Raw genomic sequence first — 18,477 nt, 5'->3', positions numbered from 1 at the left:
TAATTTTTCGGAATGGTATGCTGGCATACAGGAGTCAAATTGGTTATAAAGCCCATTTGAAGCTTTTGACAATTGCTTAAGGGGAAGTAGTTATACTGGCAGTAATGACCGAAGACCCACTTCAAAAAATAGAATGCTGCTAAAATAAGAACGAAAAATTAGCGTCGATATTCCCCTTGAATTTACTCATTCTAAACTGCTTTTTTGGACATAAAATTCAACCTGGCTCGTTATTGTTCATTCTGGACAAAGCAAGACCTGTAATATTCTGCTATATGAACTGACGCAGGTGAAGGTCAATATACATTTTGGGAAATGTGTGCGTTGTTACATGAATTTGTATAAAAGATATCTCTGTGGGAGACAAGCATCTGGTTTCCAAGACCGTATCATTCCTGCCTAGAGGATGGCTTCAAGAACATTGTGCTTTCTCTTTTCCTGTGACTGTAATTTGTATTTTATGTTCAGTCAATTTGAATTGTTCAATATGGGATTACAGATTTCAAAACATAGACATGAATGACAATTAGGCTTTGATATTATTATAGTTGGAAATAGTCCATTTGTTTGGGGATACTGTTTGGGGATAAAGAAATGACCAGATGTATATTTAAATTGTTTATACAAATTGTTTCCACATCTAAAATCTGATAATTAAATTCTTGTGTTAATTTTGGGCACAAACTTTGGAATTGGACAGTGAAAATGACATCTCACCATTCAGTCAAGAACAGGAAGTTATCCAAACCTTAGAAGAATCAGAGGATTCTTGATCCTTGAGGCTGGAAAAAAAACCTGAAAAGTCATCCAAGCCAATGGCTCCCAATTTTGGTGCCATGATCGGAAGTGAGAAGTGAGGTCTGTTGCAAGGAATGTTTCATGAATGATAACAATAACAACAACAAAAAAGTGTGGCCAGGCACGGTGGCTCACACCTGTAATCCCAGCACCTTGGGAGGCCGAGGCAGGTGGATCACTTGAGGCCAGGAGTTCAAGACTAGCCTGGCCAACATGGTGAAATCCTGTCTCCACTAAAAATATAAAAATTAGCCAGGTGTGGTGGCGTGTGCCTGTAATCCCAGCTATTTGGGAGGCTGAGGCAGGAGAATTGCTTGAACCTGGGAGGCGGAGGTTGCAGTGAGCCGAGATCATGCCACTACACTCCAGCCTGGGAGACAGAGTGAGACTCCATCTCAAAAAAAAAAAAAAACCTCAAAGTGTGAAGTAATATATTTTGTGTGTGTGTGTGTCAGGACAAAGCCAAAATTATCTGTACAATTACGTCACTCTAGCTTACTTGATTACTAATGCATTTCCTTTTTCTTTCTTTCTTTTTTCTTTTCTTTTCTTTTTTTTTTTTTGGAGAAGGAGTCTCGCTCTGTCACCCAGGCTGCAGTGTAGTGGCAGGATCTCAGCTCACTGCAACCTCTGCCTCATGGGTTCAAGCGATTCTTCTGCCTCAGCCTCCCTAGTAGCTGGGATTACAGGTGCCTGCCACCACATCTTGCAATTTTTATACTTATAGTAGAGATGGGGTCTCGCCATGTTGCCCAGGCTGGTCTTGAATTTGTGACCTCAAGAGATCCACCTGCCTTAGCCTCTCAAAGTGCTGGGATTACAGGCATGAGCCACCATGCACGCCAATTTCTTTGAGTGGAGGAGATAGGAAGGGAGTTGTAACTTGACCTCTAGGAATAACCCACAGGTGTCTCAGCTAGGCCTTCACCCAGAGCAAACCACTATTGTCAATGCCGCACCAGTAGTCATGGCAACTGCAAATCACTATAGAGCTTGTGGGTTCTGTGCTACACTATATGCTGTATTTCCTTGCAAAATATTTTTGGATTTTGCCAAACTCTGGATAAGCCCCCATTAAAACCATTTATTGTGTATACTGCAGAAGAAAAATTGAAAACCAGGCAACTAAGAGAAAAAAGACCAATTGGGGCCACACAGTGCATTGGGTTGAATCCCTAGCAGCTAGGGTAAGCCTGCTTAATAAAGATTTGTTGACTGAACAGCTATCAGAGCCATCCTGCAGGAGGAATTCTCTCTAGCTGGCCATCACGGAGGGTGGTATAGAAAAAAAAGTGAATAAGCAGGGCTTTGAAGGTTAAACCTGAAGTTGGGGTCCATTAGTAATCAAAGGAACCACAGGCCGCCCTGCTGAGGGATTATGGGAAAGGTCAGGGACGGGAAGGGCAGGAGGTATAACCTTCCCATGCTGCACAGGGCAGTTCTTCCAAATTCTTCCTATTCCCTCTCATAAAGGGACAAAGCTAAGCGTTAAAGTGGAAGAAAGGAACCATGAAAGAAAAAGATTCTTCCTTTGGGGATTTAAAAAATTAAAATGTATGTACAACAGTGGTTCTCAACTGGGGAGATTTTGCCCTTCTGAGAACATTTGGCAATGTCTGGAGACATTTTCGGTTGTCACAACTGGATGGGGGTCCCTAGTGGCATTTAGTGTGTGGTGGCTGCAAAACACTTTACAATGCATAGGACTGCCACTGCAAAAAAGAGTCATCAGGTCAAAATGTTGCTAGTGCCAAAGTTGAGAAACGCTGGCAAAGAAAACGAGGAAGCATGTTGGAGTGCAAAGGACACTGGATGGAGATTCAAAGGCCTTGCAACCTTGTGAAGGGCCACGTGACCTTGAGAAAGTCATTTCTCTTCTTTTGGTCTGAGACATTGAGAAGGTTGTCAAGGGCTGTGTAATCCTGAGAAAGTCATTTCCCTTCCTCTGGTCTGAGACATTGAGAAGGTTGAACTAAATGACCGACTGAATCCAGCAGTGGTATGTATCATTCTAAGATAAAATTTGGCTTTTATAAGGCTGCCCATTTGGATGTAAGAATAGGTCTAGCCAAAAGGGGGCCTGGCTTCTGCCCTGTCTCCTTCTCCCTCCCTATCTTAATCCCTCCCTTCCTTCCTCCTGCAAACAGTTACTGAACATCTACAATGTGCCAGGCATTGTCAGAAGGAGACAGAGGGCTAGAAATGGAAAGCGGTAAGTGTGGATGCTCCCTCTGGAGCTTTCGGTCTAGTAGGAGGGAGAGACAACTAACAAACAGATCTAGCCCGTTGGGCGAAACACTGGGAATGACGTCTAATGCTATAATTCACCCAAAAGGAAGGTAAGTAAATATTTGCTCCTAAAGGACAGACTGAACAGAAATGTCAGGAAAGATGGAATAGAGATCCCTCCAAGGCAAAGGCACTTGGTTTAGCAGGCAGGCTAGGGTAGTAATCAGAGGTTTGGTGTTAGCACCAAGTCCATGGTCAGTGCCGAGCCCCCGCCCTTGGCACCTTGTTTATGTTGATGTGCAGAGGAGGCCAGGGTCCAGCAGCCTTCACAGTTTCCAGTTCCAGCTTCTTTAGATGGGCAGCGGCTTCACTGAACAAGGCAGGTGTTCCTGGACTCAGTTCTACAAAGCAGCCAGGAGAAATAAAGAAGGAAAGGTTGAAAGGATGGATAGATATAGGGGAAAAGGGACACTTGCCAGCGCCCGATTCCCAGCACCCTTTCTGCCGGCCTCCTCCTCCTCCAGCAGCTCTCAAGCCTGGAGTACTCATCAGCTGACAGGGTATGAGAATATCTGAGGTCAAGGTTTCAAGGTCTAACTGCCCCACACATGAGCTGGATGCCCCTGGGTAAGTTGTTTTGCCTCTCTGACCCTCTGAGCCATTTAAAAATGAAAATAAAATTACTTACCTTGCAGGGTTGCTGTGAATATCAAATGAAGTCATTTATGTATAAATGCTTTAAAAATGGGAAAGCACCATGCAAACTGGAAAGATTGGTGTTCAGGCTAACAGGCATATAATGTGCCCTTAAAAGCCATGTTATGTTCCTAAAATCAAATCCAATGATTTTTATTTTTGTGCTACTTTGGATGTATTTGCCACTACTTCTCCTTCTAGCTTGAATTTACTCATTAATACATTAAATATTCATTAAATATTAAATATTCATTACATATTAAAACTTGTGCCAAGTATCATTAGCAACTGGGATCTGGGAGCTGAAAGAAAGAGGTGAATGAGACACAATTCTAATCTAATGGGGATGACAGACACATGTGGAGATATTCCGAAGAAGACCGAGACAAGGTTTATTTAATTGCTATAAGAGCAAGATGGAAGGTACTCCAAAGCCAAGAATTGAGGACGGGTGTTAAAGAACATTTCACTGACAAGCAAACATGCTAAGGGATGTGTAGGAGTTCACCAAGGTGGGGAAAAGTATTCCAGGCAAAGGGAACAGCAGGTGCAAAGGACAGAGGCGAGACCCAGCAGAGTATTTTGTCAGAAGAGAGTAGTTCCATGTAGCTAAAGTATGGTGAGGAGTGGAGGGAAGAATGAAGATGTTGGCAGGGGTCAGGATATGCAGGTCTGTGTACGGCCCTGCTCAGAAGCAAGGACTTTACCCCAGACAGTAAAGAGCTAATGAAAGGTCTTATGGCACGTGGTCAGAGTTATGGGGTGAGAACTATGACTTTGGCAGCTACTATTTGGAGATTGTCCTGGAGCAGGTGCCCGTTAGGAGGCTGTTATGGTTATCTAGATAGACAAAGATGAAGCAGGGACTAGGGCATGGGCAGTGTGGATAGTGATGAGGGACAGAGTTCTGATTCTTCAATACCAAGTGGGTGTCGAGTTTCCATTACCAGCTCAGCTGACACAGAGTTGTTCCCTGTGGCCCCAAGGTGAAGGTTGGATGGCTCATCCTGTCTCACCAGCTCACAGACTCATGCAAAATCAGAGCTGGAAGATTCCTTGGTCATCATCTCAATACCCTCTACCCCATTTCATGGATGAGAAAATTGAAGATCAAAGAGGGGACTCAGTTCAAGGGTGAGAGATAAAATTGAAGCCTCCACTTCAATTCCTTCCTCCCTCCCTCCCTCCTTTCTTTCTCTCTCTCTCTCCCCCTCCCTCCCTTCTCTCTCTCTCTCTCTCTCTCTCTCTCTCTTTCTTTCTTTCTTTTTTGGAGTCTGGCTCTGTCACCCAGGCTGGAGTGCAGTGGCACCATCTCGGCTCACTGTAAGCTCCACCTCCCAGGTTCAAGTGATTCTCCTTCCTCAGCCTCCCAAGTAGACGGGATTACAGGTGCGCGCCACCATGCCCAGCTAATTTTCACATTTTCAGTAGAGACAGGGTTTCACCATGTTGGCCAGGTTGGTCTACAACTCCTCACCTCAGGTGATCTGCCCATCTCGGCCTCCCAAAGTGCTGGGATTACAGGCGTAATTACACCCTCCACCTCCCAGTTTCAAGTGATTCTCCTGCCTCAGCCTCTGAAGTAGCTGAGATTATAGGCACATGCCACTGCATCCAGCCTTCAGTACTTTTCAAACCACATTTGATAAACAACAAGTTCTTTCCCTCAGTCTACCAAAGATGAATTATTCGGTAATATATATTAAAAGTGAGTTTCTAGAAAAATAAAATAACTGACATGCAGAATCAAAGCCCATATTTTTATTAGATTTAAAAGATATAAACTCATTCTATCATATTGCTAACAATATTTCTGTGCTGGGTACAGTGGCTCATGCCTATAATCCCAGAACTTTCAGAGGTTGAAGCAGGAGTGTTGCTTAAGCCCAAGAGTTCAAGACCATCCTGGGCAACATGGCAAGACCCTGTCATAAAATAAAATAATAAAATTTCTGATTGCTCATTCTCTATTTTTGTGACTTCTCTTTCTGAGACCCATAACAGTGGACAGATTGGATCTATCTGATACCACTTTGTTGTCCAAATTGAAATGTCAAAAATGGGATAGAATGAGTTTTTCTATAATGAAGAAAGTAGAAAGTCCAGTCATCACTTCCCTCCCCTCTTTCTCTTTTCCATTGCTCAAGCCAGTGCTGGGTACTGCAGAGGCAGACAACTGCTAAGAAAGGAGGTGGAGGCTGGGTGCCGTGGCTCACGCCTGTAATCCCAGCACTTTGGGATTTTTTTCCTCTAGCTCTTTTGTAAGGCACTAATGTATTCATAAGAGTGGAACTCTCATGACTTAATCACTTTTCAAAAGCCTTCACTTCTTGACCAGGTGTGGTGGCTCACACTTGTAATCCTAGTACTTTGGGAGGCCGAGGCGGGTGGATCACCTAAGGTCAGGAGTTTGAGACCAGCCTGGCCAACATAGTGAAACCCCGTCTCTACTAAAAGTACAAAAATTAGCTGGGTGTGGTGGCACATGCCTATAATCTCAGCTACTTAGGAGGCTGAGGCAGGAGAATTGCTTGAACCTGGAAAGGGGAGGTTGCAGTGAGCTGAGATCATGCTACTGCACTCCAGCCTGGGTGACAGAGCCAGACTCCATCTCAAAAAAAAAAAAAAAGAAAAGAAAAGAAAAGAAAAAAAAGAGAAAGGATGTGGAGAACTGTGACCCTGTGATGAAATTGGAGTTTACCGGTAAGCCACAATCCCTAAAGTGCTTCTACTCAAATGCATAAGGCTCTTGTCTACTCTGGCCCAAACCTGGTAGCCCAGCATAACATGACCACCATTGTGTGCTGCACCACAAGGGTCTGTCTTAAGAATCTAGGGAAGTCTCATGCCCGGCAGCATTGCTCCCCCTTCTCCTGCCTTGCCCCCTCCATGCCTACTCACTTGTAAGGGACTTGCTGCTGGAGTTTGGGGACCTCAGAGGCCCCTCTTTGTTCTCCAAGGTCAGTGAGAGGCTGTAGTTTGAGTGGTGCTGGTGCTGATGCTGGTGCTGGTGCTGGTGGTGATGCCTTCCTGAAGCTGCAGTGAGGAACGGTGTGCCCCCATTCTCCTCAATGCCAAAAGGTAACCGGTCTGAGCTGCTGAGCACTGGGGAAGGGAGCGGGTAGCTGTGGAGGGTGACACAGTCAGGATTTAGAAAAGCAAAATGCCTTGCAAGTCCTCTGTGTACTTTCAAATACGTTTTCTAGGCATTAAACACTGAAAGAAATAAATTCAATAAATAGATCCATAGTTATTATGAAGTATGTACAATGGTAATATTATACTTTAAGAAAAAGAACAAAGTAGAAGTTTGTATATATCAGAGACTTTAAATCTTGTACCTTAAAGAAGTATTTGAAATTAAATGAAATAATATTTATTTCTTTTTTTAAAGGCATTCTCTAAATGAGAGGAAGAGGTAAAAACAATAATAAAAATCATTAGTAAATAATCCTATGACAAGATCATAATGTAAAGTAGAAGTCTTGGGGTCACTTTCTCTTCCTCTCTGTCACCCACAACATGCAGAAAGCTCCAGTTAACATCACTGCTACATCTTTTTCTTGAGACAGGGTCTTGCTGTGTTGCCCAGCTGGAGTGCAATGGTGCAAACACAGCTCACTGTGGCCTCAAGCTCCCAGGCTCAAGTGATTCTTCCACCTCAGCCTCCCAGGCAGCTGGAACCACAGGGATACGACACCATGCCTGGCTAATTTTTAAAATTTTTTGTAGAGACAGGATCTCGCTATGTTGTCCAGGCTGGCCTCAAACTCCTAGGCTCAAGTGGTCCACCCTCCTGGGCTTCCCAAACTGCTGGGATTACAGGTGTGAGCCACTGTGCCCAGCTTACAACATCTTTTAATTCCAATGGATCACCTCCTTTTTTTTTTTAAACTAAGATTGCCCCATTTGAAGGCCATGTCATCTTCCACCCAGACTCCTGTAACATTCCTGCTGGCTCTCCCCGTCTCTGCTTGTTCCTTTAGTCCATCCTTCCCAGAGTAATTGCCAGAGTGCTATTCTAATTACATTCCGGACCATGGTCTCCTTCCTCAAGGAGCTTGAATATATCTCTAATAATAATAATTCTTTTTTTTTTTTTAAGGCAGTGTCTCAGTCTGTTGCCCAGGCTGGAATAGTGGTGCCATCTCAGCTCACTGCAACCTCCACCTCCTGGGTTCAAGCAATTCTCATGCCTCAGCCTCCTGAGTAGCTGGGATTACAGGTGTACACCACCACACCTGGCTAATTTTTGTATTTTTAGTAGAGACAGGGTTTCAGCATGTCGGTCAGGTTGGTTTCGAACTCCTGACCTCAAGTGATCTGCCCGCCTCAGCCTCCCAAAGTGCTGGGATTACAGGCGTGAGTCACTGCACCCAGCCTAATACTAATAATTCTTAACCACTTTAAGACAGAAACCCCTTTGGAAATCTGGTGAATACCATGAACCTTCCCTACACCAACAAGCAACATTCTACATCCAATATCAGGTCCTCTAGAGCCTCTCCATGGACCCAGGTGAAGAGCCCTGGCTTGAAGGATAAAAGCCACAATCCTTTATGTGGCGCTGACAGCCCCCACCTCCCCACAATCTTGTCCCATTCTCTTTTCAGCCTCATCTCCTGCTACACCCTTCTACTTCACACCCTAACTCCTTCCCATCCTGATGCCTCTCACTTCTTGGTGCCTCCTGGAGTCCTTCCTCATCTGTCAACCCAGTGAAAATGCCCCTTCTTCCAGGAAGACTTCCAGCCTTCAAGACCCAGATAAAGATCCCTTCCTCCTACTCCCCCGCAGGGCAAATCCCTTTTTTTGCATCATTTCCATGGTTCAGATCTCTACTGCCCACTCTTTCACTCTGCCTTCAAGGAACTCACACACCAGAGTAGGAAGCTCTGTGATTCAGTCACTTACAATCATACTAGAACAAACTGCTAAGAAAATGCAGAAGTGGAAGCAATCAGTTCTCCTGGGGGAAGGTGTTTGTAAGGGAAAGAGCATTCGGAGGAAGACAGTTCAGTTTTGCTGGACAATTCTTGACACAGAATCTTCTTTCTTATAGGAAGCCCCATTCCTTGTGTTTGTATGCGATTGACATTTCCTCCTCAGGGGCGGGCCTGAGACTTGAGCCTGGCCAATCAGAGTCCTGCATCCTTCTCAGGCGTGTGTTCTGGAATGTGATCCAATTAGGGACAATCAGAGTTTTCCCTAAGATTTAACACACGAAAACTGAAAGAAAGGTTCTCTCTTTCTTTGTGACAGGCAAGCAGGGCCTTATTGTGACTTTTGTGTGCCACAAGCCCTTTTGCCTTTGTCCGTTTTCTTTCTTATTTATTTATTTTTTTTGAGATGGAGTCTCACTCTGTCGCCCAGGCTGGAGTGCGGTGGTGCGATCTGAGCTCGCTGCAAACTCCGCCTCCTGGATTCACGCCATTCTCCTGCCTCAGCCTCCCAAGTAGCTGGGACTACAGGCCATGCTTGGCTAATTTTTTGTATTTTTAGTAGAGATGGGGTTTCACCGTGTTAGCCAGGATGGTCTTGATCTCCTGACCTCATGATCCACCCGCTTAGGCTTCCCAAAGTGCTGGGATTACAGGCGTGAGCCACCGTGCCCAGCCGCCTTTGTCCGTTTTCTTTTTTTTCTTTTTTGAGATGGAGTCTCGCTCTGTCACCAGGCTGGAGTTCAGTGGCACAATCTCGGCTTATTACAATCTCAGCCTACTGCGTTCAAGTGATTCTCCTGCCTCAGCCTCCCGAGTAGCTGGGACTAGAGGCGTGCACCACCACACCCAGCTGATTTTTGTATTTTTAGTAGAGACGAGGTTTCACCATGTTGGCCAGGATGGTCTCGATCTCCTGACCTCGTGATCCGCTCACCTCGGCCTCCCAAAGTGCTGGGATTACAGGCGTGAGCCACCGCTCCCAGCCCCTTTGTCCGTTTTCTATAAAAATTAACTAAAAATTAAATTTCACAATTGTATAAAAGTAAATATGTGAATAACATATAGTAAAACATTTTCCTTAACTGAAAATCCATTTTTTTCTTATTTTAAAAAATATTTAAAACCTTTTTGTGAGTCCCTGAAAGTATTGTGAGCCTAAGTATTGTGTGCCTACTGCGTGTAATGGGTAAGCTGGCTCTGGCTGTAAGGATGATGTAAGCCGGGGCTCTTCATGAGTGTCTTTTTTGGACACAGAGTAGTAGGCCTAGTGAGACTGAGGCCGATGCACAAAGAAAGACAAGATGAGCAGAGGTTAGAGATAGTCAGAGAGAGAAGAAACTTAATGGTATATAATTTTGGTTCCTGGTTCCAGCCACACCTGAAGCTGGCATGACCACTGAACTTTTCAATTATAAGGTCTAGTAAATGCCTTTATTTATTTATTGCTTGAAGTAGTTAGATTTTTCCAGTTAATAACCCACATGCTCAAAATCAGAGGTGGTGTGTTATTTTGTCATTGTTTTTTTGTGTGTAGAATTTCTTTTAGGTGGAAAAGGTAGAAACAGCTGTTCCAGGCCTAAGGAATAGTAGGAGCAAAGGAAGGGTGGTTGAAAGAGCAGGATGTCTGGATAAGAGAAGTGACAAGGGAAGTAACAGGAGGGGAGACTAAGACAGGCTGGGGCTAGTTATGAAGGGCTTAGAGTGCCTGGTTATCAAGGAAAGGGCTTAAGCAAGGGAGTTACATTTCGGAGAGTTTGTTTTGAGCACTGTGTGGAAGAGGCTGGTGGGGGAGAGACTCCAGTATCTCTCTGTTAGGAGACTGCCGCAGGGCGGGATCTAGACTAACCTGGTGGATGGAGTGAGGTGAACTGACTTCTGGGATATTTTGAAGCTGTAAGCAGGGCTTGCAGACCTGTCACTTGGGGACATTGGGAGGAGGTGTCATTGAGGACTCTGTTGCAGATGCATAAGATAGTCCAGAAGAAATGGCACTATTTGTCCCCTACATTGTCCCATGAGCTGCATCTCTGACCCATCTTGGCTGCCTCCTGGAGACTTTGCTCAAGGACGGTTCTGTGAGCACACACATGCATGCGTGTGCATGTGTGTGTGCACGTGTGTGTGCACGCGCGTATGTGTGTGTAAGAATGTGGAAGAAGGCACGATTTTGGCTTCTGGGAATCACGATCCCTCCTCGCCTCTCCAGCCTGAAACACAATCAGAGTATCCACCCTCTTCATGCCCCATGGAGGCAGCAAAAAGTGCCCTGAGTTGGAGTGGAAAAACTTGGGCTCAAGTCTTAGTTATGCCCCTATTTTGCAAGAGAAGCTTGGGCAGTCACTCTGAGCCTCCAGTCCCTCAACTGTAACGTGAGTTGGGTTAAGTGATTTCTGGGCACATTTCTGGATCTGAGAATCATCCTTTCCCCCAACTGTTTATCCAGTACTTGCTGTATGTCTCAGGTACTGTGCTAGCTATTTTACAGAAAAGATTCCCTTTTTAAAACATGGAGACCTTTACCTGTTATATAGTAGGTGTTCCATAAATATTTGGTGGAAGGAAGAAGGGAGGAGAGGGAGGGGGAGGAAGGAAGAATGAAAGAAAGGATGGATTAATGAAGTTGTGCAGCTGCGATTTGACAACAGGTCTGTGGACCCCAAAGTCTGTTAATATTATTTTTCCTGTCTTGCAAATATGTTGAAAATAATATCTGTCCTAAGGAGCTGCAGAGACTGGGAGCTCAGAGCAGAGAAAATTCCCCTTTGCTTGGAAGGACTGGAGAGGGCTTCCCAACTGGGGGGCTCATCTTCCACCCTGCCCTTCTTCCTTGCTGCCACCAGCCTATTAAAGGTCTGACACCATCATTGTCTAGATGGGAGGAACAAATCAGAGAAACATCAAAAGGAAAAGATAGGCATACTAGCTGGATTTGAGAAAGGGAGAACATGGAGACATGGAAGGGTCAGAAAACTCCAAATTTTTTTTAGCTTAGAGGACCAGGCAAATGGCATGTCATTAATAGAAAAAAATGAGGTGGAGAATGAGAGCTGCTTTGAGCAGAGAAAATTATGATCGAGCATCACATGGGTAACAAAGAGTGTGAGAATGAACACCCAAAGGGAAAGACGTCTTGTAGCAGAGATCTGGCGTACATTCAGGGCTGGAGGTGGAGTTGGAAAGCTTTGAGTAAGAGTTCCTGAGGGATGGCAAATAGATATCATCTGTCATGCCAGCTCCAATTGATTCTCACTCTCTGCTTGGAGTGCAAGATTCAGAAGGAGTCTGAGGTTGTGCCCAGCTCAGGGGGAAAGAGTGCTGTGATTGATTATTGATGTCTGCCATGGACTTGGAGGAGCACAGTGGTATCATGCATTTGTCTTTCCAAGTTAAAAGTGAGTGGTATTTAAAACTTTTTTATTTCAAGGAAACCCAGAGTGAAGAGTTAAAACAGTAAAAAGATATATATACAGGGAGTGAGAAAGTGCATTTCATAATATGTCAAATAAAATATGCATGTGTGACCTTCATCTTATAGCTACTTTGGAGAGAGGCAGAGAAAGAAACAAACGAAAAGAGAAACAGATGAGGGTCAGAGAAGCTGCCTGAAGCTGCCTGAATCTGCTCAGGTCAAAGGTCTTTCGAAGAGCAAAAGTTCCCAAGCAAGCAGTAGAATGACCTGGGTGCTTTCTCAGCTCACACGCCTGGGGAATCATCCTGAAGATTTTAACATGGAGAAGTTTTGTGGGGTTGCTCATGGCTTCATGGATTGTGCCCTGCGGAACTCCTGGAGATGCCACTCACAGACTACAATGTAAATGACATTCACTAGGTTGTGCATCTTCCTTCTTCATAGGGACCTCAGAGGTCAAGCCTACCCTAGAAGGTCCAGCAGTACTCAGGGACCTTGTCTAAGGCCCAGGAGTTGAGGCCAGCTGCACACTCACCATCCCCAGAGACTGAGGTTCATGAGACTCCTGGCATTCTGGAAAGGAGGTCCCACATCCTGGTTTTCAGGGTGGGTGACAGAGGACAGATGTAGGCTTCAGTCTCTGCTTTCATGAGCTGGCAGTTGAAAAGAAATCTAGTGTGGAAGAAGGGGCTGCTATGTGCCTAGCACTGTGCTAGGCGCTTTAATGGTTAATTTTCAGTTTTCCTGCAAGGAAGCTGCTGGTGCCCCCTTCTCTTCCTTTTTCTCAGGGGAAGACCCACTTCCCATTTGGCCTCCAACTCCAGAAAAGCTTGTGTTCCTACTGTGGCCTAGTCATAAGAGACTTTATTGCTTGCAGAACAAGTGAGGTCACAGGGGCAATTCCAGCCCTGCCTAATCCCATATGTACCCCCAAGCAGAGCCTCTCCTCTCCCTGATCCTGGACTGCCGGACTACCAAACATGTGGTGTTCAGTCAATATTGTTGCATGCTGGGCCGGGCTTGATGGCTCACACCTGTACTTCTAGCACTTTGGGAAGCCAAGGCAGGAGGATTGCTTGGGCCCAGGAGTTCGAGACTGGGCAACATGGGGTGATCCCATTTCTACAACAACAAAAAACCCAGCATGGTGGCACACACCTGTGGTCCTACCTATGCAGGAGGCTGAGGTGGAGAACTGCTTGAGCCTGGGAGGTCCAGGCTGCAGTGCGATCCAAGATTGAGCCACTGTACTCCAGCTTAGGCAACAGAGTGAGACCCTGTCTCAAAAAGAAAAAATTGTTGCATATGGCATAATGGTATCCCCTGGAATCCACCGTCAGAATTGTGACCAATGCTGGGCATGGCTTTCTCTCAGAAACAAGGCTGAGTTGTCAAGTGCTCCAACAAGCCAATCACAGACTCTACAGCTCTGCCCCGCTCTGAGCAACATGGGCTTTCCGGGGGAGCCCTGGGGATCTAATCCTGGATAAGAAATCACAGAATTTTAGAAATGGGGCCCCTCGGATATCATCCAGTTCTGTGGTTTTAAACCCTGGATAAATATTAAAGTCACTAGGGGGGAGGCTAGGCACGATGGGTCACACCTGTAATCCCAGCACTTTAGGAGGCCGAGGTGGGTAGATCACTTGAGGTCAGGAGTTTGAGACCAGCTTGGCCAACATGGCGAAGCCCCGTCTCTATTAAAAACACAAAAATTAGCCAGGCGTGGTGGTGGGCACCTGTAATCCCAGCTATTCTGGAGGCTGAAGCATGAATATCACTTGAACCCAGGAGGTAGAGGTTGCAGTGAGCCGAGATTGTGCCACTGCACTCTAGCCTTGGTGACAGAAGGAGCCTCTGTCTCAAAAATAAAATAAAATAAAATAAAATAAAATAAAATAAAATAACCAGGGGAAAACTCCTATACACTGCTGGAGAGAATGCAAAATAGTGCAGCCAATTTGAAAAACAGCTTGGCAGTTCCTCAAAAAGTTGAACATTAGTTACCATATGACTGAGTGAGCCTACTTGTAGTATATGCCCAAGAGAAATGAAAACAGGTCTGTGCAAAAACTGACATGTGAATGTTCATAGCAGCATTATTCATAAGAGCCAACAGGTAGAAACACCCCAAATATCCATCAACTGATGAATGGATAGACAGAACATGGTCTATCCATACAAAAGAGTATTATTCAGCCACAAAAGGAAATGAAACATTGAGCAGGCCATGACATGGATAAACTTTGAAAACATGATATGCTACATGAAAGAAGTCAGACACAAAAAGGCCAAGTATTATAGGATTCCATTTATATAAAACATCTAGAATAGACAAATACATAGAGATAGAAAGTGGATTACCGGCTACCTTGGAATAGGGAGGATGGCGGGCAGAGGGAAGGGGGAGTGACTGCTAATGGGTGTGAAGTTTCTTCTAGGGGTGATGAAAATGTTCTAAAATTATATTGCAGTGATGGTTGCACAACTTGGTGAAAATACTAAAAAACATTAAGTTGTACAATTGATGTGTATCTTAATAAAGCTGATAAAAATATCACAAGGAGAGGTTTTGAAAAGTATCAATGCCCAGGCCCTTCCCCAGACTAATTACACCATAATCTATCTCTAAATCCAATGTGTGGCCGGGGCTGAGAACCATTGCTATAGTAATCCAACCTCATTTTGCATATGGGGGGATGGGGGCTCGCTATCGGGAGGGAGGTGACCAGGTCACACAGCAGGTACCTGCCTGATCCTGGGACACAGTCCAGGACTCCTGCCTCTCTGCTCGCTGCCTCAAGTGCTGCCCATCTGCTGCCTCTTCCCATCTGTCTTGGCTTCTATTTAAGGCAGCAAGTGCACTCATCAGGAAAATCCAAGTCCTCCTCAGAACCCCCCAGCTAAGACATCCTTGTGTATGTATCTTGTCTTCCCAGCCATATAGTTAACTCTGTAGAAACAGAGACTGTCACATCACATGTTTTTGTGTCCTCCACTGTGTTAAGAAAAGCACTAAGCACATAGCAGGTGCTCAACTAACACTGGTTAGACAGAGAACAAAATGAAATATCAGTGCATTTGGTATGCATTTGAGGGCCAACTCTTGTGCCTGGTACTGTGCCATGCACAAGAGTAAAGACAAATGAGATGTTATCTTTGCCTTGTATTAGTCCGTTTTCACGCTGCTGATAAAGACATATCCGAGACTGGGCAATTTACAAAAGAAAGAGGTTTGATACATTCACAGTTCCACGTGGCTGGAGAGGCCTCACAATCATGGCGGAAGGTGAAAGGTACGTCTCACATGGTGGTGGACAAGAGAGAACGAGAGCCAAGTGAAAGGGGAAACCCTTATAAAACCATCAGATCTCGTGAGACTTATTCACTACCACAAGAACAGTATGGGGGAAGCTGCCCCCTGATTCAATTATCTCTCACCAGGTCCCTTCCACAACTCTTGGGAATTGTGGGAGCTACAATTTGAGAAGAGATTTGGGTGAGGACACAGCCAAACCATATCAGCCTTCAAAGGGCTCACTGCTGCCTTGATACATGGGATAGGGGTGCCCAACCCAACTGGAACCAACAAGGAAGACTTCCTGCAGTAGTGATGCTTGAAGCAGGTCCTGGCTCCTGAAGGATGATGGCAGTGGCTGGGGGAGGGACTGCACAGGGTGGTCTGGGCAGAAGGCACCGCATGTGCTAAGGCCTGGAGTTGTCAATGCATGCTAACTGGTGAGGGGACTTGCCTGAGCTCCACTTTGGCATAAGAGTGAACTTTCAGCTTTTATTTTTCACTTTTGGATTATGAACTCATCAGGGGTTTATGTATATATTGTGAAGTAAAGTCCTAACTTTTTCTGAAATGGAGAGTCAATTGTTCCAAGATCACCCAAAGAATCATTCACCCTTGCTCCATGAAGTTGCAATGCCATCTTCATATGTCTCCGCCACTTTCCTGAGTGCTCTCAGATCCTTTCTTTGCTCCCCTGCGACTTACTCTGTTTACAGGAACCTTTACTTCTCAGGCTCCCTGTCCTCTGGCTTTTACATAGGTTTGGCGAGTGGGAGGCACTGACGTGGACTGGAGGGTGAACACAGGAGACAAGTCAGGGTATTTCTCCCTCATTTCTTCATGCCTCTGGTGATGTTTCCGAAAGCAGCCATGAGTTCTCTGCGGCTCCAGCTCCCACTAGACTGGCTTCCTGCTGCCTTAGCTCCTGGGTGCTAGAACACTGCCTTTGTCCCTCCAGCTCTAGGAGTGATAAGCAGGTTCTGGTTGTTGCTAATTTCTAGGTTGCCTCGCTGTCCAATTAAGTTTCTTAGTTTTTGCAGCCTTTGTATAACCAATTCCCTGAATTAAATTCCCTCTGTAAGAAGTGCCTAGAGTAGTTTCAGTTTTCTGGATTGCCCATGACCTGTAGACAATATAAACCTGTTTTTGGATTCTTCATATTTTTTTGTTTTGTGACAGACACAGTTTCCCTCTGTTGCCCGGGTGAGAGTGCAGTGGCACAATCACAGCTCACTGCAGCCTTGAATTCCTGGGCTTAAGCAATCCTCTTATCTCAGCCTCCCGAGTGCCTACAACTACAGGTGTGCACTACCACACCTGGCTAATTTTTCATTTCTTTTGTAGAGACAGGGTCTCATCATGTTGCCCAGGCTGGTCTCAGCTCCCGGCCTTCAGCAATCCTCCCATTTCTCATCCTAAAGTGCTGGTATTACAGGCATGAGCCTCTGTGCCCGGCCTCTTCATACTTTTATTGTTCTATTTATCTAACCCTGTATCAGATTGTCTTAATTACTTTTGTTTTAATATATACATGTATATGTGACATTATAAATCTTATTCCCTTTCTCACATCATTTTTCTTTTTTTTCTTAGCTGTTATCACGTGTCTAGTCTTCCAGATTCCTTTTGTGATAGTAACTTGAATTCTTCAATTCTTGAATTCCAGAATTCAAGTTACTCCCAGAAAATCCCACTGGAATTCTGATTCAAAGCATTACATATTATGGATTAATTTGAAAGAATATATTCATAAGGAACATATTTCTCTCCATTTACTCAGATCTTTTAAAATGTCCTTCAGTTAGAATTTTTAAACTTTTTCATTAAGGTATAGAACATAACTTTATTCCTAGGTATTTTTCAGTTTTGTCACAATTGAAAATGAGATCTTATTATTACATATCCCCTAATTTTTTTTTTTTTTTAGACGGAGTCTTGCTCTGTCATCAGGCTGGGGTGCAGTGGTATGATCTCGGCTCACTGCAACCTCCACCTCCTGGATTCAAGCAATTCTCCTGCCTCAGCCTCCTGAGTAGCTTGGACTACAAGCGTGCACTATCATGCCCAGCTAATTTTTGTATTTTTGGTAGAGATGGGGTTTCACCACGTTGGCCAGGATGGTCTCGATCTCTTGACCTTGTGATCTGCCTGCCTCGCCTCCCAAAGTGCTGGGATTACAGGTGTGAGCCACCACGCCTGGCCCGTATCCCCTAAGTTTTAAATGACTAGATAGATATACAAAGCTGCTGACTTTAGGATATTTCTGCCTCTGACCACTCTGCACAACTCTTATTGGTTGGAATTCACTTGGATTTTAAGAAGAGAATCACATGAATTTTGTTTCTTCCTCTTCAGTAGTTATTCCTAATTTTGTTTCCTTGGCTTATTCCATTGTTAAGGTCTCCAGAATAATACTGAATATCAGCAGCTTTCCTTATTTCTGAAGTTTATATATTATCTAGTGTTTCACCATTAAATGTCAGTTTCTGACAAATTCTACTTATCAGGTTAGACAGTCCTTCTACTCTTAGCTTACTACAAGTCTTGAAAGATTAGCACGACTTATTCTCAGCAAATCTGTGCTGTTCCTAAGTGAACACTGCTTCCTTTACTAAGTGCTTATAAAAGACTCTGTTCTCAAACTGTCCTCGGTATTGCAATCCAGCTTATCAGTCTAGTTTCTGGAATTCATTTTCCAAAAAATCTGTCCATCTACTCATCTAGCATTTTCCCAAGACTTTTTCAGAGGTACTGATGCTGACTCAGCAATGACACATGGAAATTTTCTCAGTGTTTTGGGAGACCATTTTTCTGAGCCTAAAGACTTGAGCTAATCAAAAAGCAGTAAAATATTTCCTGACTATGCTTTCTCTTATCTTGGACTTCAATTTCTTCTGTTTGTTCTCTTCACTCTCTGCAGTTAGCATAGTGACTAGCTTCCTTGTTGAAAAAGAAAAAAATTGAGTAGCTCTGCTTCGGCCAGTTAGTCTCACGTACCATCCTCAAAACTGGGTGTCATTAAATTGCTTATCTTTTTGTTCCAACCGAAGTGAGCATCTACAAAACTTTGGAGTCCTTAAAACAAGTTCTGTGCCCCTTTGTTT

At 44.5% G+C, this 18,477-nt stretch overlaps 1 protein-coding gene across 1 annotated transcript in view; it reads right to left on the bottom strand.

Moving 5' to 3' along the window:
• The window catches only part of EPB41L4B (erythrocyte membrane protein band 4.1 like 4B), a 157,908-nt gene that overhangs the window by 40,258 nt on the left and 99,173 nt on the right, over window positions 1-18,477 (bottom strand). Inside the window, exons 16-17 of the mRNA XM_025360668.1 lie at window positions 6,625-6,848; window positions 3,310-3,428 (exon numbers count right to left, since the gene is read on the bottom strand). Coding sequence (XP_025216453.1) covers window positions 3,310-3,428; window positions 6,625-6,848 — 343 coding nt within the window. The remainder of the gene's footprint in view (window positions 1-3,309; window positions 3,429-6,624; window positions 6,849-18,477) is intronic.

The sequence above is a fragment of the Theropithecus gelada genome, chromosome 15, assembly GCF_003255815.1.
Source record: "Theropithecus gelada isolate Dixy chromosome 15, Tgel_1.0, whole genome shotgun sequence".
Lineage (NCBI taxonomy): Eukaryota > Metazoa > Chordata > Mammalia > Primates > Cercopithecidae > Theropithecus > Theropithecus gelada.
Note: the sequence above shows the minus strand (reverse complement) of the source record. Positions and strands in the feature narration are given on the sequence as shown.